This window comes from Caenorhabditis remanei, chromosome I (assembly GCF_010183535.1).
Source record: "Caenorhabditis remanei strain PX506 chromosome I, whole genome shotgun sequence".
Classification (NCBI taxonomy): Eukaryota; Metazoa; Nematoda; class Chromadorea; order Rhabditida; family Rhabditidae; genus Caenorhabditis; species Caenorhabditis remanei.
This window is the reverse complement of record NC_071328.1, coordinates 1,477,285-1,499,725: the sequence shown is the minus strand read 5'-3', so window position 1 is coordinate 1,499,725 and position 22,441 is coordinate 1,477,285. Positions and strand designations below refer to the sequence as shown.

The window sequence follows — 22,441 nt, the reverse complement described above, 5'->3', positions numbered from 1 at the left end:
ACGTTTATGTATGCGTATCTATGGAGAGGAAATGGGGGATTTATGGAAGGAAATTTGAAAACGGTAGGCGTACGGCACAGACAGGTGTGAGATATGGAAGGTTCTGATGGGTTTTTTTGCACTAAACTGGGGTAAGTGATGGAATCAGTGTAGAGATATAGAACGTGACCTATATCCCTGGAATGCTAAGAAAACGGTGATTCAAAATATATATTTAGTTTTTTGCTCTGGTATTCGAGAACACGATTATTGAAGCAATTTTCAGCATATGCGTCAAACGTTTCTTTTTAGGGAAGGGTCCCAGATCGAGTTGGAGTTTCAGGTCGAGATATATATCACTAAAACGGATGATGATTTAATTGATTTTAATTCTGTGTTTTGTTTTTGCTCAACGATCTTGCGGAAAAAGTTATTGGCGTTTTTGTGACTTCTCAGTACAAAAATGAGCATTTTCAAGACTCACTAAATTCACTTTTTTTCAAATTTAATTGTGATGTATGTGTATTTCTTTTTGAAAATTTGAGAAACTGTTTTAAAAAAATTCTGAAAAAAAACGTGTTCTAGTGATATATGTCTTGCAGAGGAATTCCGACTTCCGGGCAATTTTTCACTTCCGACTTCCGACTTCCGTTTTTAAAATTTTACTTCCGACTTCCGTCATTCCAACACTGTGAAATTTAGGAAGAATACATTTCGCAGAAATACATGAAAACATGGTCAAATAAGATAGAAAATAGGCTTTTCTACAGCCAAAAACCTATTTTCCAATGATTTTAGCGAGTTTTATGAATTTTCTCTTGGAATTTGGAATATTTACAAAAAAATCTAATTCCGACTTCCGACTTCCGACTTCCAACTTCTGGCCATTTTTTTCAATTCCTGCTTCCCACTTCCGACTTCCGACTTCCGTTTTAGAAAAAATCACTTCCGCACAACTCTGATGTCTTGTCCTGTAACTCCAACTCGACCCGGGATCCTATCCTAATTAGTAAGCTCTCTCTACCGCAATTTTCAGATAGCTAGGTACGGATTTGAATATTAATGAGAATATCTAATCATTGTATCCCATTCTTGTTGTGTGATCCGTGAGAGTGATATATATTGTAAAACCAAACCGTATATGAAAATTACTGTATAAAAATGATCAAATTCATCGATGTCACTACAGTCCGGTAGAGTTAGGGTAATGAGGTTGTGTTGATAGTTGCATTGCAATTTGAGTTAATTATGTCAAGTTAATTATATTCATTATATTGTTTATTGTTCATTAAGAGTTAATTGTTTATACAAATATATTGATTTACCAGACTAGGCTGATGCGTCTTCGGCTCGTTTTCACGGGGCTACGCCACACGAATTTGCGTGAAAACTTCCAAATGAATCTAGTCTTTGCGCGCATGCGATTCTTCTCTGATGTTGTAAAAGAATCGGCTGTATTCAGGTCTTGGATATTTTGTGGATCAATTTCCGCACCAGGCCAGTTTTCCGAATACTCATTGAGATCCAAACCAATGAACCATTTCTGAGCAGCTGCCAACCAGTAAACTTGAATCTGAAATGTGAATAAGTGAATTCATGATCAGTTCATATTGTACTACAATTACAGTATTAACGGCAAATTCTCTTGTTCGACCTACCTTATCGGGAATGATTTCCCAATTCACATTCTCGAATTGACAATTTGAATATCCATATTTGTTGTCACTGGTCAATATCAACACATTTTGCGGCGCCTTTGTATGAAAAGAGACTTTCAAAGAAGAAAAATTTCTTCTTATCCATTGTTTCTGATTGAAATACGCTTGATTTAACTGCAGAACTTCAATCAAGTACTTCACTTTGATCTTGAGAATATTTTCTTTTGCCTCTTGGATCAACTCTTTCACATCGTCCACCGCAAGTGACAAAATCAAATTCATAAGGATAATTATAGTAAACACCTCGAATATTAGTACCAGAATCGAGGCAATCCATTTTTTAGTATTCAGAATATCATTTGCATCCACTTCTCCTAACATCATACTCGACGTTTTCACTATTGCTTGGAAAACGGAAAATAAACTTTCTAGATATGAAGCCTCGACAGTGCCGTTTATGAGTTTTTGGTTGAGTGATTGCCAGGGAGTTGTGGAGCCTTCCATCACTAGGAGGAAGGCGAAGGAGAATGTGATGAGAGTGGGGATCCAGATCACAGAGATCTGGAAATAACTGTTATTGATACAGTTTTGTTATTGGTACCGTGTGACCGCCTGAATCGTTGAAGACCAAAACTCTATCTAAACTAAAGATCGTTCTTTAGTAAGATGGACCTACTTTCATACTCTCAGCTCCCACCACTCCATTCCTTTCCTCGTAGCTGTCTAACAAGGTGTAACGGTATTGGAGGTTGTGTTAGGACCAACCTCTTTTCAAAGTTACAGTGGGGACTAAAGTGTAAAACCAAAAATTTTAATTGCTCATTGCTCATACTGCTGGTGCCCACCTATTGATTAGTCTTAAGTGAGTACAGAAATTTCAAGGACACTGGTGTATCCTGTGACAAATGGATATGGGTTTCAAGACTTTAACTGATGTTAGGTAGTAAAACTACTCAACTGACTGAAAAAGGTCCTAATTAAAGATATAATTATAAACTACTAACAACTAACTACAATTTATAATGAGGCTATTCACCTCCGGGAAAAAGCCATTTTTTCCCTCAATTTATTTACAGGAAAAAACAGTTTTCCCGTTTTTCGCCGTTTTCTCCGCTAAATGAATCGAGAAAAAAAACGTTTTTCTCTGGACGTGAAAAGATCCAAAGAAACTGGAAACTTACGCTCAAAAAACTTCTGAAAATACTTTGCATCATGGGCACATAAATTCCATATGATGACTTCCGGAGTACATACAACAGATTCAACCAGGCTGACAACATGGCAATAATTGGCAAGAACCAGAGCACGAATTTCTGTAATTACAAAACATCAGCCATCGACATTTCGGAACCACACCACATTTGCCACATTTGCATATTTGGGTCAAATGAAAGTTTTGCGTGTACCAGCGGGAACATATTTGAAAACAATGAAATAAAAAAGAAGTTATCTAATCCGTAATTTGACGACACTAGATTAAACTATTGTTTTATGGGTGCAAAACGTGGTAGTTGCGAAATGTCGGTTCTGCGTAATAAACTGTTGCAAGGTGTCCCAGTTTCGAAACTAACGTCAGTTGCGAAATGTCGCGGAGCCTCAATTCGGTGTCCTCACTCACCTTCCAAGCTGTATCCTGGTCATCATAAGAATAATAGAATTTAGCGTAAACATACATCAAAGTCAAAAAATGAGTGATTAAATTAACAATGTAAGATATAAAATATATAATAAAAGAAGCTGTTTCAAGTTTTCCAAAAATCAATTTCATCTGTCCTTTGAAAATCTGAAAATTTCCGTTAGAATTGATAAGCGTCGGGATCATAGTATACCAAAGAGAATAAACAAATCCAAAGAGCAAGAAGCAGAGGGATTTGATTCCAACGTTGAGGGGAAACGATGTAGAAGAAGAGACAAATAAAGATGATCAGGGCAGCTGGAAGGAGTTTTTATTAATTTTGAAATTTTTAGGTTCTCGGACGTTTTGAAACCAGTAATTGTTCCAAATCCCAATTTCTTACCAAAAACATGAAGAGCATAAAACCAGGCACAGTCAACCAGTTTCTGGTTGACATAGTTGAGAATGAACGGAGTACGGATCACGTTGATTTTCTTTGCGGTGAGAAGCTCTTCGAGAACTTTCCAAGAACTTTTTCCTGCGAAGACGCCATTCTTGAAGGCGGTGCTGGAATAGGTTGTGGCTTTTTTCAACATTATTTTTTTGTTGAATTCTAATGTATAATAGAAAGTTTGACTTTTACGAGAAAAAATGCCCAATTTTTTTTCAAGTATGGCGTATAAAAATTCATAAGCATTTCCCGGTTCATTACATCAAATACAGTACCCAGACAAACTCACCCGGTGTAATCGAACACAAACTTCTTCGTCCCAGTCTTCTCATTGACGAAACTCTTTGTTCGTTTATTACAGAAGTCTAAAGTGATATCCGGATGACTTGGATTCTCAGCGGGTGGTTGAACATCCAGAGGGTCAGGACCGTTTCTTGGAATCAACTCCATTGCTTCCTCGGGCTCTCCTACATCTACAGTAATCGCCGACATGAAGAAAAAAAGCGCGGCGATTCGAAAAGTGTGTCGATTGGCAACACTTTGTATATTTCAAAAATGTATATATACTAGAAATTTATTGTTGCAAATAAGACCAAAGAGAGTAAATAGTTCCTCACGTTAGAGATGATAGGATGCATATATATATAAAAGAAATTTATTGCTGAAAATAAAACAAAAAGAGCAAACAGTGCCTTACGTTTGGAATGATAAGACCTTAACGTATGCTAAACATAAAATAGGGTGGGAAATTTAAAAAGTCTTGTGACACATATTTAAAAAAAAACTATAAGGGACAAAACATTCATCCATAAATAACACAAAAGGTAGATGATGGAAAATTGCGCAAAATATTTGTAGTTAGCATTTGAAGATGAGTAAATACAGTACCGGACAAAAAGGTATCAACTTTGGCTGTTTTCAGTGGAAAATGACCAACTTTGATAGTGTGCCATAGTAATTCTGATTGTCACACCAAAAAAACTTTCAATGGATCATACAGATCAAGGGTAGAACTTTATTTTTGTAGTTGACAACTTTTTTGTACGGACACTCCCTAGAGAGTTACATATCGTCAAAGTAATTCCTCCCTCAAATCGACCAATTTTAGTGTAAAATAGTGCGATTTTTGAGCTGTCGTCTTAAAATGACCATAACTCTCTAGGGATTGTCCGTACAAAAAAGTTGTCAACTACAAAAATGAAGCTTTACGTTCAATCTATATGATTCCTTAAAAATGTTTATGATGTGACATTCAGAATTACCATGACACACTGTCAAAGTTGGTCATTTTCCACTAGAACAGCCAAAGTTGATACCTTTTTGTCCGGTACTGTATATGTATTAATTGGGTCGGTTTATCTCAATACCCCTCAAATACTCATTGAGATTCAAACCAATGAGCCATTTTCTCAATGAATTCCAGAAACTGGAAGAGCGGCCAACGGGGATCTGAAATATAATAGATAAGTGCATACAGTCATGATCATAATTCTAACAAGGTTGACCGGTTTCAACTGAAAATGTGTGCAACTTTGAGAGGGTTTCATAGTATTAACGATTGTCCCACCAAGCACATTTTTAAATAATCGTACAGATCAATAGTAGAACTTTATTTTCGTAGCTGAGAACTTTTTTGCACGGACTCTATCTAGCAAGTTAAATATTGACAAAATAATTTCTCTCTCAAACCGACAAATTTCAGTGCAAAACTCTGCGATTTTTGAGCTTTCATCTTAAAATGACCATAACTCTCTAGGGAGTGTCCGTACAAAAAAGTTGTCAATTACAAGAACAAAGTTGGTACTAATAGTTATACCGTAATACAGTACCGTTCAAAAGTGTATTAAGTTTTGGTTTTTTCAGTTGAAAAGGTCCGATCTTTGAGAGTGTGTCATGGTAATACTTATTGTCCCATCAAGCAGATTTTTAATGGATCATACAGATCAAAAGTAGAGCTGCATTTTTGTAGTTGACAATTTTTTGTACCAGCACTTCCTAGAGAGTTATGGTCATTTTAAAGGGGACAGCTCAAAAATCGCACTACTTTGCACTGAAATTGGTCGATTTGAGGGAGAAATTTCTTTGTCGACACGTAACTTGCTAGGAAGGGTCCGTACAAAAAAGTTGTCAAGTACAAAAATGAAGTTCTACTCTTGGTCTTTGCGATCTCATAAAAAGTTTATTTCGTGGGACAGTTAGTTTTACTATGACACACTCTAAAAGTTGGGCGTTTTCAACTGAAAAGCAAAATTTAATATACTTTTGAGCGGTACTGTACATGCTCAAAGTAAGACAATATATTTCGAAAACTGCCAAAGTTGTTAGAATTATGGTCATTTGATATGGATATGTACATAAGTTCTATTGTAAGCCCTACCTGTTTTGGAATAATATCCCAATTTACATTCTCGGATTGATCATTCTAATATCCATATTTGTTGTCACTGGTCAATATCAAAATATTTTGCGGCGACTTGGTATGAAAAGAGACTGTCAAAAAAGCAAATTTGATGAAATATTCTCCCCAGGCTTCATTAATCTGCAGAGCTTCTATCAAGAACTTCACTTTGATCTTTTCTGAACTGTTTTTTTCACAAATACTGTGACACACGCTCATAGTTGGTAGCCTAACATTCACTGATAAAAAAAGTGTTAATACCTTTCCAGCCAGGACTATACTGTATCTATGACTCATTTCAATTCTGAGTGATTTCCGAGTCAGCTGATAACTATGTACTCCTATCTTATCAGCATCAACTCATAATCATTCCTCGGAAGTGTATTGTGAAACTGAAATATACTGGAACTTTCTGATTTCTGATGGAATGATGGTCAAACAAGAAATGTCATTTCTCATAATTATTTTCGAAATGTTTCGAAAATGTTTGGCTTCGATTCGCCACGCCCCTTTCAGCTATTTCTCAACCACATTTGTAACCTGACTTTTTAAATTTCGAAATATTTTTCAGTTTTCCTCAGAATTCCATTTCCTCCTACACCATTTTAAATTTAACATACGTTAAAGGGTCTAACAAGGGAAATCTTTGGAAACGACCAATAAATTTGCTTATAGGTATTTTCGACTACGAGGAGTCCATTTCTGCATTCAAAACCTGTTAAATATCTCTGCGAGCCAAGTTATGAGCTTTCAAACTTTTCATATGGGCAAGCTTTTTCACCAGAGTTGAGCGGAATTCCGTCTTCCGCTTTCCGCCACGTTTCTCTTTCCGCCTTCCGCTTTCCGCTTTACGCAGAAAAATTTTTTTCCTATTTCCGCTTTCCGCCTTCCGCCTTCCGCTGTTTAAAGATTTTTTCCTCAGATTTAAAAATTTGATCACCTATTCCAATTTACTGATATTTTTGAGGTTTTTTGCAGCAAAGCTATCAGTGTTTATCCATTCCGCTAAAAAAATTTTGCTTCCGCCTTCCGCTCTCCGCTTTCCGCCGATATTTTTCAATTCCGCCTTCCGCCTTCCGCTTTCCGCCCAAAAAATGTTCGTTCCGCTTTCCGCCTTCCGCCTTCCGCCATTTCAAAAACCGCATTCCGCTCAACTCTGGTTCACATGGAATTCCAAATCGACAAGTAGTATACTCTAGATATTCTCATTTTTGCAACGTAAGAGCACAGGGAAAACGCTGGGGACCTTAAATAGAACCGCTCGATAACGTATATACCGCCGATTAGAAACTCAAAGTGAAAAAGCTTGACCATATAAAAAAGTTTGAGAGCTCATAACTTGGCTCGTAGAGACATTTAGCAGGTTTTGACTGCAGAAATGGACCCCCCGCGGTCGAAAATACAAATAAGCAAATTTATATGACGTTTGAAAGTTGCGCCTCCAAAGACTTCCCTTGTAAGGTGTTATCATTCCTAACGTAAGGCACTGTTTACTCTTTTCTTTGTTTTATTTTCAGCAATAAATTTCTTATAAATGTATACATGCATACTTTGAAATACCGTAAAAACTGTAATAGAAGCGCCCCTTTATTAGAGGCGCCCCTCTAATAGAGGCGCACCCTAAAAGGCGCTTTGAATAAAAGTGGCGCACCCTTTAATAGAGGCGCCCCTTAATATGCTTGAAATATTTTTTCTGGATTTCAATCATTATTTTTCAAAGTTCTTGAAAAAAAAACAAAAAGAAACCCTTTTTTTGTTCGAAGTACTGCAAATTTTGGGGTTTTTGTGTAATTTTGTCAGAGAAACTGTTAGTTTGGTTGAAAATTCATGACTTCAAAGTTTAAAAAAATAGCCATACGAACAGGTTGAAAAATAGAGGCGCATGCGCCTACATTACAGTTTTTACGGTAGATAACACACTTTTTGAATCGCCGTGAAACTTTTTTCCACTAAAATTTTTTTAGAATGACAGCAACATCTGTAGATATGGAAAAACCCGAGGAAGCGATAGAATTGATTCCAAGAAATGGTCCAATCCCTCCAGTTGACCAACCTCCAAGTCATCCGGATATCACGTCAGACTTCTGTCAGGATCGAACAAAAAGTTCCGTTAATGAGATGACAGGGACGAAGAAGTTTGTGTTCGATTACTCCGGGTGAGTTCATAGGTACTGTATTTATAAATTCAGAATTCAATCAAAAGATCATTATTGAAACTCATTCTCTGTAAATCACAAGCATTTTCCTGTTTCCAAGCAAAAAAGTTTTAGTAAAAAATAGGTAAATGTTTTTGAATTTGGGTTAAATTTAAAAAGCTTGTTATATGCTTCTATTTGGGGTTGCGAAACGTCGTAGTTACGAAGTGTCGCTTTTTTAGCACAAACTGACCAACTATTCCAGCACCGCCTTCAAAAATGGCGTCTTCGAAGGGAAAAGTTCTTGGAAAGTTCTCGAAGAGCTTCTCACCGCGAAGAAGATGAACGTGATCCGTACTCCGTTCATTCTCAACTATGTTAACCAGAAACTGGTTGATTGTGCCTGGTTTTATGCTCTTCACGTTTTTGGTAAGCTTCGTATCAGTGATGATAACTAGGAGTCGATACTCAGCAAATATGGGAATCGCGCGAAACGGGCACGTTTAAAGGCGCATTGGAGATTTTTAGCTGATTTGACAAGTATTGCGGAACATGGTGTTTGCTTACTTTGAATTTTTAATAAAATTTTTGCATCCGCCTCCTCAACAACAACCTGCCCTTGTACCAGAAAGTGTGTACATGTCATTTCTGTTCTGGTTTTGTGGGCGGGGCCTAAATTTTAAGCGATACTTGAAGTCTTTTTTTGTTTACGCGGCCAGGGTCTAACATTTTATACAAGTTTGGAAGCCTGTAAACACTGAATATCACTTTTGACCTTTTTTCGAATTTTGAGCTCATCACCACAAAAGTCTATGCGTCTTTAAACAGGCCCGGCAGTTTTCTGCTTATCAATGCTAAATTATTGTTTGTATGCTATTAGGGCATATTTGCAGAACTTCCTTTAGGACGTTTTGAAACTATTTTTCGTCCCAGAACCTCATAACTTCAAAACTAATCAAAACTCCTTCCAGCCGCCCTGATCATCTTCATCTTTCTCTCCTTCTACATCGTCTCCCGTCAGTTTTGGAACAAAATCCTTCTGCTAACTGTTGTATGGATTTGTACTTTGTTTTTGGTATAATATCCTTCCTTCGCTTATCAATTATAACGGAAGTATTCAGATATTCAAAGGATGCATGAAAGCGTTTATTGGAAAACGTGAAACACTTTCCTTTGTTATCTCCTACATTGTCAATATCTGCACTCATGTTTGTACTATTGTGTTTCTCTACGCTAATACCTATTACTCTTATGATAATCAGAATACAGCTTGGAAAGTGAGTGAGGAGAGACTGAAATTGAGGCTTCACAATGTTTCGCAACTGTTCATTTCGCAACTGCAACATTTCGAAACTATAATGTTTCGCAACCATAACACTAGCAATAGTTTAACCTAATTCAATTGTTTTTAAATAAGTTCCCTTTGGTACACTCAACATTTTCAACTGACCTAAATATGCAAGGACTGTGTGGTTGCAAAACGACATAGTTGCAAAATGTTGTGAACCCGAAATTGAGAAGTTCTTGACTTATGCCATCTAATTCCAGAAATTCGTGTTGTGGTTTTTGCCAATTATTGCCATTATGTCGGCCTGGTTGAATCTGATGTATGTTTTCCGGAAGTCACCATTTGGAATTTATGTGCTCATGATGCAGAGGATTTTCAAAAGTTTTGCAGATGTAAGTATCTTTTCTGAAGAAAATTTCTGGAGAACGGACGTAGTTGAGCTTTTTCTATAAATTGGGCCATAGATGGGTCTCCCAAACTGTAATGTTAGATGACCGGTTGTATGCTCTTTCCTTCTAATCTTGTTCTACTGTGACATAGACTGGTGAAATCTATGCCTACTGTATTTTTAAATGCATCTCAAAACAGAACACGGTTTTAGATAGTGTAAATTATTAAATACAAATTAGTAGACTACAAAATAATGGTATAAAGAAAACTGTTAGTATCACGAATAAATATAATGGAAAGATTACATTATCTCGGTTACCATTTTGAGTAAAATGAAGCTCTCAACTAGATCTATTTTCCTGATCTCCTCCGGGTCTAGTGGTTTCAAAGTGGTTTTTGCAGTATTTTGTTGTTTAGCCCGACCCGGCGCAGGTCAATAACATAGAACTATCAGGCACACAGATAATCTCCAGGAATACTTCCAGGCACACAGAGAATCTCCAGGAATATTTCCTACAAATATTCCAAGATGGGGTCAAGACGCGTTCTTATATAGTAGCCACTAATCCAGTGTTCCACCACTCTAGAGCTATGCGTTAAAGTATCGGAATCTGCAATAAACAAAATATGACATCAGTCCTCCTTCAATTAATATTCATTTTCAGATTGCCGTCATCTGGATCCCCACCCTCATCACATTCTCCTTCGCTTTCCTCCTAGTGATGGAAGGCTCCACAACCCCCTGGCTATCACTTAACCAAAAAATCAATAACGGCACCGTGGAGGCTTCACACCTAGAAAGTGTTTTTGCCGTATTCCAAGCAATAGTGAAAACGTCGAGTATGATGTTAGGAGAAGTGGATGCAAATGATATTCTGGACACTAAAAAATGGATTGCCTCGACTCTGGTACTAATCTTCGAGGTGTTCACTATAATTATTCTTATGAATCTGATGTTGTCACTTGCTGTGGACGATGTGAAGGAGTTGAGGCAAGAGGCGGAAGGAGAGATTCTCAAGATCAAAATCAAGTTCTTGATTGAAGTTCTGCAAATTTATGAAGCCTGGGGAAGCAATTTGATCGAGAACCCATGGATAAGTAGGGCATTTCCTTTCTTGACAGTCTTTTTTCATACAAAGTCCCCGCAAAATGTGTTGATATTGACGATTGACAACAAATATGGATATTCAAATGATCAATTGAAAAATGTGAATTTGGATATTATTCCAGATAAGGTAGGGCAAACAAGAGTACTGTGCAAAAATATACGGACTTTGGCCGTTTTAAGTTAAAAATGACCAACTTTGAGAGTGTGTCATAGTAAAACTATGTCCCACAAAACAATTTTTTTGGGATCAAACAGACCAAGAATAGGACTCCATTTTTGTACTTGACATAAAATTCTTGAAATAAAACGAAATTCATAATCATAGTTATGGGCATCTGATAAATACAACATTTTTTCTGGAACAAGGTAAGACCAGGACTTGTGGGGATACCCGGAATAGACCCCTCGAAATGTTGGAATTGCTGGAATATAGGAGACTATTCTACATATACCACCGAAAAATATATCATATTTTGGTTTTTTTCAGTTGCCAATGCCCAGCTTTGAGAGGGTGTCATAGTAAAACTAACGGTCCCACAAAAAACTTTTTATGGGATCAAACAGACCAAGAATAGGACTCCATTTTTGTACTTGACAACTTTTTAGTACGGGCACTTCCTAGCAAGTTACGTGTCGACCCATTCCGGGGCAAAATAGTGCAATTGTCTTAAAACGACCATAACTCTCAATGACACTCTCTCAAAGTTGGACGTTTCCAACTGAAAACAGCCAAAATTGATAACTTTTTAAGCGGTCATCTATGTATTTATCTATATTTAAGATCTCCGTCGGCTGCTCTTCCAGTTTCTGGAATTCCTTGAGAACATGGCTCATTGGTTTGAATCTCAATGAATATTTAAAGGATTATCACGATTTTGGCATTCACCCACCCAATTAATATGCATTTAATCACCTACAAATGTTACAAATATTCCGTGCAATTTCTACCTCTTGTGTTATTATTGATGAATTATTTTTTATTTATTGTTTTTATATTACTCTGTATATCAATCAATGTACTGTAGTATTGGAAAAGTGGTCGTAGAAAGGTTTAAAAAACATTTTGACAGATTGAACGTGACACTTGCTCAAAGTTGCTCATTTTCTACTGGCCTCGACTAAAATGAATGAAAATTTTATAAACACTATAAAAAACACACTAAAAATATTTCACAAATATACAAAAAATCTCAATAATTAATCCCCATCACAATTGTAGTCCACGTGTACAAAACACCTCTCCACGAAATCCAATTTCTGAATGTTCTTTTCCAAATCGTGAGATATGTCGTGAGTGATCTAAACAACTTAAAGTTAATTATGAAATTATAGAAATCTAACTTTTAACGGTAACTTTTCATCCAGCACAATGTGTAGTTCAACTTGAGCGTTGAGACCGGTATAGTAGATCATTGAATGGTCGATGTATCTGTAAATTTTGATAGTTTTCTTAAAAAATAAATTATCAATATTCAAGTTTTTTGCATCTTCTATTTCAGCGTATCTCATTTAGTGTTTTCGCCAATTTTCAGCGCTTTTGACTTACAATTTTAGGAGAAAATGAGGTTTAACAAAAATGAGGTCAAATTTTGAGTTTAGACGGTTTCAAGAAGAATATCTTCAAAACTAACAGTTTAACTTCACATTTCTTGTTACATTCTTTGTAAGAATGTTTAAATTAGTAGATCTAACATTTTTCAGCACTTTCCAACTGTTAGTTCTTGGGAAACGGCTTTTCCCTTAAAAACACCACATGTTTTGTGTTTGGCCGAGTTTTTCCCCAAAACTAATAATTCAAGTTCAAATTTTTGTAATATTCTTATAAAGCATGTCTCAATTAGTGTGTCCTCAAATTTTCAGTAATTTCCAATTGCTACTTCTGGAGAGACTCCTGAAAATCCACGTTTTTGAATATTTTCCCTTTGACACACTACAATTTAAAAACTAATCATCGAACCCCAAATTTTATCCTCACATTTTCAGCACTTTTGACCAAAACATTCTCGAGAAATCGCAGTTACAGTATGACAAGCTTTTTTGGGTTTAGACTATTTTTAGGCGATTTTAGGGTATTTTAGGGTACTTTAGGCAATTTTAGGTAGTTTTAGGCAATTTTAGGCAATCATAGGTGATTTCAGGCAATTTTAAACAGTTTTAAGACTCACTTAATCCTCTCATCATGTTTCAACGTAATATTCAAAATCCTTGCCATCTGATCCCTCTCCGCGGATATTCCCACCAGTTGAGGAATATTATCGACAGCGTGTCGACACCATGAATAGGCAATCCACGTGCACACACAAATGGCTCCGATCGGGTCGGCGAACCTCCACACATAGTCTCCAAGGTATCCACATACCAATGCAAGACTTCGCGTCATTAGGTCATTCCTCAGATCCATTGCAATTACTAGACTGGAAGTGGACCCTCGCTTATAGCATAACCACATTATGATTGCCTTGAGAACAGTTTGAATCACTACAATTGCTATCGTGGAATTTGTCATTTTCGGGTCTACCGTATCATTCAAAATCGAGTTTATCGATTGCATTATCATTGAGACATTTGCAAATGCCATGATTACAGAGCAAAGGATTACTCCGATCAGTTCCAGACGGTCCCTGCCACGTGGATATTTTTGAGCGTCCGTTTTACTGATGGCGCTTAGACAGATGTTCATCACAAAGCTGCAGGCAATGTCCATGGAGGAGTCGACGAATGTACTGAAAGATATGAAGGTTTTGTAATCTGATATATACAAAATTCATTTGAATGGCTCCGCCCACTTTTGAGAAATGCGCCTTTGAAGTTGTTTTAGGTTTTCTTTTCAAAACCTGCTATAAGGTGAAAAAATGAGAAACTTTGCAGCTTGTAACTTTCTTATTTTGACGGATATTTTAATTTTTTACATGTATTGTATAGATCAATTTTAGGACTACATTTTTGTAGTTGACAACTTTTTGATAGCTTCTCACGTTCTTGAGATACGGAGCGTCAAAGCTCACGTCCTAAAAGAAGACGAGAGAGCGTGCGAAGCGAGGAGGGCGTCGCGCTACCCTGCGTCTCTTCCCCTCCTTAACTCTCGCTACCAAAGGTACCTCTTCTTTATTTTTTAAAGGCGCATATCTCAAAAGCGCGAATAGCTATCAAAAAATTTTCAACTACAAAAATCAAGGTCTGTGTTTGATCTACCAAAAAAATATAATTTTGAAATCATAATGTTGCATTTAACACCGTGACGCAATCTCAAAATAGCGCTATTGAAGAAAATAAAATATTAGCTGTAAGTGCGCTCTAATCATATATGGTTTTTTAATAAAATGATATGTTTTCTTTCAATGTTTTTTTTTACAATATCTCCCAATACGGTAGCACGCTTCTTTTCAGTTCGAATTCAACTTGTATTTTTATTCAAAAGTTATTGCGACCGCGCTCCATTGCAAATTCTTTTCAATGAAACAAAATATCATTGGTATAAAGTGCGATTGCAAGGAGTTCATCGCTTACGTCAATAGACACATTTTTTGTTTTTTCTTATCAGCGGAGACGCGTGACTAGACGCCCTTGATTTAATTTCCGGAAGCTATCTTTAAAGGCGCATATCTCAAAAGTGGGCGGGGCTATCAAAAATTTGTCAGCAACAAAAATGTAGCCCTTAATTTGATCTTCAAGGAAAATATAAATTTGGGAAATTTAGGACACAAAGTGACACCTAGGCAACATGTTAAAGTTGATCAATTTTCACTGGACTTTCTTTTCGAATTCTATCTTTAAAGGTGCATATCTCAAAATCGTGAAAAGCTATCAAAAAATTGTCAACTACAAAACTAAAGGTCTAGACTTGATCAACGAATCTAATATAAAAATTGTAGCATTTTATGTTCCATTTTTTGCAAAAATTTACAGTTTTTCCCAAAACGGAACTTCATTCATTTTCCACACCGTATTGTAACAGTTAGATCTGTAAATTTATCAAAATCACTTTCTCTTTTTTCATAATCCTCTTTTTCTCCGTTCACCCACTCGCATACGTCAATGTTCATAGTTGTTATCAGCATTTTAATTTTCAGACGCCCATTAAAATACACGTGACTAGACAAATAAACAAAAATAAAACTGACCTCATGATTGAAAGTGATCCAGAAATAATGGATGCGGCAAGGTTACCAATAAGACTTCCGATATTTAGAATAAATGTGGTCTGTGCTAAATTTCGATCTTCCGATCGTTCGTCCTCTTCCTAAAAACAGGAATTTCATCTTTTTTTTCTTTTTTTATGAAAAGCTTAAGTTTTTTTTCAGATTTCCATTTTTTAACATTGAATATCTCCAAAAGTAATTAAACAACCTGTACTCAGTTTTGTATATTCCGGTTTACCAACTATTAATTAGTATTCTAGCCGATTTTCAGAGTTTTTGGACTACAATTTGAGTAGAAAATCAGGTAATTAATTAACTTTCGAGCCGCGGCGAGATCTCAATCCTGCCCACGACCTTCAGCTTCGCTTTACGGCGGTTTTAAGAATGCGCCAGCTCCGTTTAGCAAGATATTCTTCATAAGCATGTCTCAATTAATATATCTAACATTTTTCAGCACTTTTCACCAGTTGGTTCTTGAGAAACGGTTGCTTTTCTCTTGAAAACACGAAAACTCCACATAGTTTGTGTTTGACAGACATTTTCTCCAAACCTTTTGATTCAACTTTAAATTTTTGTAATATTCTAATAAAGCATGTCTCAATTAGTGTATCCTCAATATTTCAACACTTTTGACCAACAGATTCTCGAGGAATCGCTGTTACAGTATGACACAAGCTAGTTTCGGCTGGATAGCCTATCTGGTAAGGAGTGTGATCAATAATCTTGTATAGTTTATGCGATTTTAGGCAATTATTGCCGATTTTAGGCGATTTTAAGCAATCTTAAGCAATTTTAAGCAATTTTAGACGATTTTATGGAAGTTTAAACAATTTTAAGCGATTTTAGGCGACTTTAAGCGATGTTAAGCAATCTTAAGCGATTTTAGACGATTTTATGGAAGTTTAAACAATTTTAAGCGATTTTAGGCGATTTTAAGCAATCTTAAGCAATTTTAAGCGATTTTAGACGATTTTATGGAAGTTTAAACAATTTTAAGCGATTTTAGGCGATTTTAAGCGATGTTAAGCAATCTTAAGCGATTTTAGGCGATTTTAAGCGATGTTAAGCAATTTTAAGCAATTTTAAGCGACTTTAAGCAATTTTAAGGGATTTTAGGCAATTATTGCCGATTTTAAGCGATTTTAAGCAATCTTAAGCGATTTAAAGCGATTTTAGACGATTTTATGAAAGTTTAAACAATTTTAAGGGATTTTAGGCAATTATTGCCGATTTTAAGCGATTTTAAGAAATCCTAAGCAATTTCAAGCGATTTTAGGCAATTTTAAGGGATTTTAGGCAATTATTGCCGATTTTAAGCGATTTTAAGCAATCTTAAGCGATTTTAAGCGATTTTAGACGATTTTATGAAAGTTTAAACAATCTTAAGCGATTTTAGGCGATTTTAAGCGATGTTAAGCAATTTTAAGCAATTTTAAGCGATTTAAAGCGATTTTAGACGATTTTATGAAAGTTTAAACAATTTTAAGGGATTTTAGGCAATTATTGCCGATTTTAAGCGATTTTAAGAAATCCTAAGCAATTTCAAGCGATTTTAAGCAATTTTAAGGGATTTTAGGCAATTATTGCCGATTTTAAGCGATTTTAAGCAATCTTAAGCGATTTTAAGCGATTTTAGACGATTTTATGAAAGTTTAAACAATTTTAAGGGATTTTAGGCAATTATTGCCGATTTTAAGCGATTTTAAGCAATCTTAAGCGATTTAAAGCGATTTTAGACGATTTTATGAAAGTTTAAACAATTTTAAGGGATTTTAGGCAATTATTGCCGATTTTAAGCGATTTTAAGCAATCTTAAGCGATTTTAAGCAATTTTAGACGATTTTATGAAAGTTTAAACAATTTTAAGCAATTTTGAGCAATCTTAAGCAATTTAAACGATTTTAAGCGATTTTAAGCAATTTTAGCCGATTTTAAGCAATTTTAAGCAATTTTAGGCAACTTTAAGCGATCCTCACCTCCATCTTCTTTGACGGCCTACTAATCGTCTCCTGATCTTCTCGAAACTTCTGCAACAAGTCATTTTGCTGCTCATAGAACTCGTCAACCCTCTTCTGAACATCCGGTGCCAACGGCTCCTTCGCTAATATCTCGTTAGCTTCGGTGGTTTTTCGTTTTCTGGGTGTCATGTCTGAAGATTAAAAGTGTTTTGTAATGGAAAAAATGTTTGTAGCAACAATGGTGCTGCTGAATAAAAAAAACCGACGAAATGAATAAAAATCAGTGATAAGAAGGAGGAGGAGGGGGGAAATGATAATGCACTATTAAGTGATGGTATGTGTGTGTTTAAGAAGATTATTCGTTTAGAAAACAGAAACTATAAAGGACTACTGGCAGCGGCGGGAAGTTTGAAAAGAATTCGAAAGGTCTCGGTTGCAGGATCTCATTTCTCAGCGCTCGAACATCTGCTGTCTATGTATCTTGGTTCCAAGCGTGTTAGTTTCAAACTGTCGATTTCAATTTCCAGCCCAACCGAGAGAAGAACTGTAAATAGTGCTCGTGAAAATTAACTTCCGTAGAAATCTAATGTATCGAGTGGAAGGTAGACGGCAGAGCTGTGCGGAATTCCTTCCTTTGCCTTCCGTCTTCCGACTTCCGGCCATTTTTTCACTTCTGACCTCCTTCTTAAAAAATTTACTTCCGACCTCCGGCTTCCGTTGAAAATTGGTCTGCCACTTCCGTCTTCCGTGTAAAATGTTCAGAAAACTTTCGATAGAAATTCCGGCCGAGGTTTGGAGGTTTTTGATGGAATTTTGTATGAAAACAACGCCAAAATTCGTTTTCAGCAATGACTGAAAAATATGTTCCTCAAATTTGTCATTTTCAATATTACCTACCTACTTTCGCTTTCAGAATCAAACTTCAGACTTTCTTTTTCAAAAATTTTAAACTCCGAAGGACCGCCTTAAAGAATACAATCAAAAACTCGGAAAAATCGACGGGAACTTTTTGATTTGAAATTTCTCCGAAAATTACTACTACCTGGTGCGGTCACTCCTACGTACCGATGGAGAAAAACCAACAAAGAAAATATGAAGAATATTTTTGCAAACAGAGCTAACTAGGGAAGGCCCTCGACTCGGTCTGGAGATATGAGACATGACCTATATCATTGGAAAGCTGAAATCACGCAGATTCCAAATATATATTCAGTTTTTGCCCTTCGACGTCTGGTATTCGAGAAAAGCAAGGTAAAAGTTAGAAAAAATGACAAATTATTGCCTTTTTAACACGCGAAAATGGCAAAAAATTTCAAAAGGTTTTTTTGCGTGTTAGAAAGGCAATAATTTGTCATTTTTTCTAACTTTGACCTTGTTCTACTCGAATATCAGGCCTCAAGGTCAAAAACTGAATATATATTTGGAATCAGCGTTTTCTCAGCTTTCCAATGATATAGGTCACGTCCCTTATCTCCAGACCGAGTTGAGGACCTTCCCTAGTAAGTTAAAACGGGATGTGCGGAACAGATATCAGAAGTTCCTTGAACAAGTTCCGAATTCCAACATTTCTGAAATTTCCAGTTCATCCCTATTTCATCCCTGGTCCCTTAATTTCTTTCTCCCCACCCCAATCCACCCAATCATTTCCCCCTTTTTCTCTCCCTTAGATCACGTGAACTCCGTGAAAACCACCATCGCCCGATAACCTGCCGCGCATTGCTCCCAACTTTTTGACGTGCGGCCGGCCCGCTATCACATTGAAATATAATGATAGGATAGGAGATATCCCCACCTCTGTTTGCCAATAATCCGCGTACAGCAGGGAGAAAGAGCTGTCAATTCGACTTTCGAATTTCGGGTGCTCAGGTTTGTCTTTTTCTCTCATCTACCTGACTGCTTGGATTATTCATTTCAAGAAAATCAAGAGGTCGCGAGTAATTCATTACTACTCCGATGAATCGGATTCGAGCGGCGTTGCCGTGGAGGAAGAAGTGAGTTTTACAATCAGAATTTAAATTTTTTTTAGTTACTTTTCTATAACTTACCGTACATATGTAACTTCCAAAAGCAGGGGCTCGGATATTTAACTGGACATGGCTCATATAGTTCGTCCAGATTTTGAGATACCATAAGGTTTTATCCGTGTGACTTGCCTTCTGAGTTATTCCGTTTCTGACGCAAAAATTTTAATAGAAGTTCGATAGTTTGACCATAAATTAGATTTCTCGTTTCTAATACAATTTTCAATAAAATTTATGAACCAAACTTTTCGAAAATTGGCTGGGATACATTTTCAGAACCTACTACGGGGATTCCGACTCCACGGGATACTGCTCCTCGTCAGATGTCTCCAAAGCTCTATCCGACTCTCAATTCATCCTCCGACCCAACACAGCACTATTGAGCTCTAGCTATTCAAATGGCACGAACTATTATGCGCTGGACTACACCGAAAGTTCGCGTCGTCAAAAAGACAAAGGAAGTACGATAACTTCAAGAAGTTCTACAATCAGCTCGACTACTTTTAAGTCGCATTCTATGGTAAGGGTTTTGGAGATTGTTCCTTGATTTTTTGGTACGTTATTAAAGAAGTCTTGCTCTACATTTTTGTAGTTGAAAACTTTTTGATAGCTCTGCACGCTTTTGAGATATGCGTCTTTAAAGATTGATAGCTTTGGTGGCGAGAGATGGGGAGAGGAGGAGACGCAGAGAAGCTAGACGCCCTCCTCTTTTCGTACGCTCTCTCGCTTCCCAAATTTTAGAGGTGCATATCTCAAAAGTGGGCGGAGCTAGCAAAAAGTTGCCATTTATAAAAATGAAGATCTAGAGTTGCTCAATTAGAAAAATAAAATTACAACAATTGTGGAATAACAGATAACTTTCTGAAAAGCCTGCAAATTCGATATTTTGAATTTGAAGAACTGAGGACCAGCGCGACGGAAAAAGTGTCAGAAGTCTACCGGGCGCATAACGCGATAAAATGTTCAAAAAATTCCAAGGTTTTCGAAATTTGATTGCTATAAAACACGTAGCTTTTGTATACTGTAGGAAAACTGTTTTGCTATGCGCCTTTAAGCTACAGTAAGAATTTCCACGCGTCAGTTATCGCTTGCACGATGAGGGCTGCCAATGCAGTCGCGCTTTATTGACAAGAATGCTACATTTTTTGCGTGTATTCAAACTCATGTGCATACTGTACCGGTTATATAAATTCGAATGACGCAAAAATGTACCAATAGAGCTCGGTTGCATTGGTAGCGCTGGCCTCATCGTGCCCTTAAGGTGTCGTATGAGTTTGGACCCTAGTTTTCATTTAAAAAAGTTGATTTTGAAAAAAAAAGGTCCCCTCAATAAAACCAAAACTTTACAGAACACCGCCGCCGCCGACGGTGACGACGAGGGCGGCGACGTGGAAGACGACGAAGCGAGCACAATCCGTGCGAATTCCGTGAGACAAGTCCCGATGATGCCAAAACTGACATCCCTCAAACATCTAATGACAGAGAGTTCTTGTTCCAGTGAAGAACTTCCCCAACATGAGGAGATTGAGGATGACGTGGCGACGCTAGAAGAGGTTTCAATGGAATACGACGACGACGAAGGGGATGATGATATCACTTTGGATATCCCAGTCCCTAGACGGGAATACCGGAATTCTAGCTTCCGCTCCTTTCCATTTTCGTATCAACTAATGGAGAGTGAGATGGATCGACTGTTCGATATGATGCAAGTGGATGAGCAGATCCCAAGCACATCCTCCTCGAATTCCAATGATTCCCGTCTTAAGAAACGTCTTCTGATTCGTGAGCAACCCACCTCCAAAATCTACTATCACGATATCTCGACATCCGAGGCGACTCCGCCCCCTCGACCTACGGTTACTCGAACAGAGAGTGTGCCCAGGTCGATATTGAAAAACTCGACGTCATTTGCGATTTACGAGGAAATATATGGGGATCACTTGACACCACCGCCTACGGATATAAGACCTCAGCTACCGGATCGGCCGATTCTTATGGCGTTCCAGCAGTTCCCACCGTGCACCACGTTTCAGCCGAGACAGAGGTTTGGTTAACGGGGAGATGGGAAAACTGGGGGACTAGAAATGTAGAAAAACTAGATTTTCTTAGATTCACTAAGAGTTCATGTTTTTCCCAACATTTTGAGCTATACCCCACACAAATCCGATAGAAACGCAAAAAGTTACAGATTTTTGAAACATTTCGAAAATCTGAAATCTCAACAAAACCACCGTAACTCATCGAACTTCGCTTTAGTTTTTACGAAACTTATATTTTTAGAATGAGCGTAACAAGACCTTTCGAATGAGCATAATCATGACATATTTTCGTAATTTTCAGAAATGTTCAATCTTGACTGGCTTTTTGGTTATAACTTTTTTCAAATTGGTCGGATTGGTCTGTTTAGGATGACAGTAACTGATTTTTTGAGCCATGGCCTAGGTATTGCACTTTTTGAGACACGGCACGACCAAAAGGTACCAGGTTTTCTCAAAAAACAAAAATTTCTACTCAAACTTTAAACTTTCAAAACTTGGTTGGGTGTAGTCCAAATACTTCAATCTTACATTTATTGAATAGATCACATTCATAGCTACATTTTTGTAGTTGGCAACTTTTAGATAGCTCCGCGCACTTTTTAGATATGCGCCTTCAAAGATTGGGAGGCGACAGTGTGCAGAACGAGGAGGGCGTCTCGCTTCTCTGCGTCTCCTCCCCTCGCCGCTCTAATCGGCTAACTTTGAGTCTCCGTATCTCAAAAGTGTCAATACCTATCAAAAAGTTGTCAACTACAAAAATGTAGCCCTCAACTTTATCTACAAGAAAAATATAAATTTAGAACATTTGGAACAAAGAGTGACACCAAGGGGACATTTCAAATTTGTAAAATTTTTACTGGCGCGCCTCTATCTTTAAAGGCCCATATCTCGAAAGCCTGGACAGCTATCAAAAAGTTGTCAACAACAAAAATATAGCTCTAGATTTGATCTACCATAAAATCATAAATTCTATAAAACTTGCATCAAAAATGGCCCAGATAACAATGTCTCAAAGTTAACATATTGCAGACTCCCCTCGGTCCGTCGCCGCAAGAAAATGCCGAGTCTCCACCACTCGACATCGTTCGCCTCGTACTTTAGACGGAGGAAATAAGTACCTAATTAGTATGTGATAATTGCCCTACGGATAATTATTAATTTTTGGCTATTATTAAAAATGTATAAGAAATAATACATAAACTGTACAAATTGAAGTGAAGAAAGTGGAAAAAGATTATAAAAATTCTTATCAGTTGAAAGTT

General features: G+C 37.0%; 4 protein-coding genes across 4 annotated transcripts; 2 read left to right on the top strand and 2 right to left on the bottom strand.

Annotated features, from left to right (window-relative positions):
* Positions 1-1,300: 1,300 nt before the first annotated feature.
* GCK72_000203 (uncharacterized protein) lies at positions 1,301-4,195 on the bottom strand (the record flags this gene model as incomplete). The annotated part of the gene is made up of 6 exons (XM_053722337.1): positions 1,301-1,552; positions 1,638-2,198; positions 3,256-3,420; positions 3,467-3,570; positions 3,656-3,819; positions 3,993-4,195. 6 exons carry the CDS (start codon positions 4,193-4,195, stop codon positions 1,301-1,303), a joined length of 1,449 nt encoding a protein of 482 aa, XP_053590982.1.
* A 3,871-nt stretch (positions 4,196-8,066) lies between these two features.
* On the top strand, positions 8,067-11,874 carry GCK72_000202 (uncharacterized protein; the record flags this gene model as incomplete). The annotated part of the gene is made up of 7 exons (XM_053722336.1): positions 8,067-8,257; positions 8,502-8,665; positions 9,208-9,311; positions 9,358-9,513; positions 9,785-9,916; positions 10,580-11,012; positions 11,804-11,874. 7 exons carry the CDS (start codon positions 8,067-8,069, stop codon positions 11,872-11,874), a joined length of 1,251 nt encoding a protein of 416 aa, XP_053590981.1.
* A 345-nt stretch (positions 11,875-12,219) lies between these two features.
* Positions 12,220-17,308, bottom strand: GCK72_000201 (uncharacterized protein; the record flags this gene model as incomplete). The annotated part of the gene is made up of 5 exons (XM_053722335.1): positions 12,220-12,321; positions 12,364-12,451; positions 13,188-13,745; positions 15,144-15,262; positions 17,138-17,308. 5 exons carry the CDS (start codon positions 17,306-17,308, stop codon positions 12,220-12,222), a joined length of 1,038 nt encoding a protein of 345 aa, XP_053590980.1.
* A 1,764-nt stretch (positions 17,309-19,072) lies between these two features.
* Positions 19,073-22,293, top strand: GCK72_000200 (uncharacterized protein; the record flags this gene model as incomplete). The annotated part of the gene is made up of 4 exons (XM_053722334.1): positions 19,073-19,110; positions 19,417-19,660; positions 20,490-21,184; positions 22,209-22,293. 4 exons carry the CDS (start codon positions 19,073-19,075, stop codon positions 22,291-22,293), a joined length of 1,062 nt encoding a protein of 353 aa, XP_053590979.1.
* Positions 22,294-22,441: the final 148 nt, after the last annotated feature.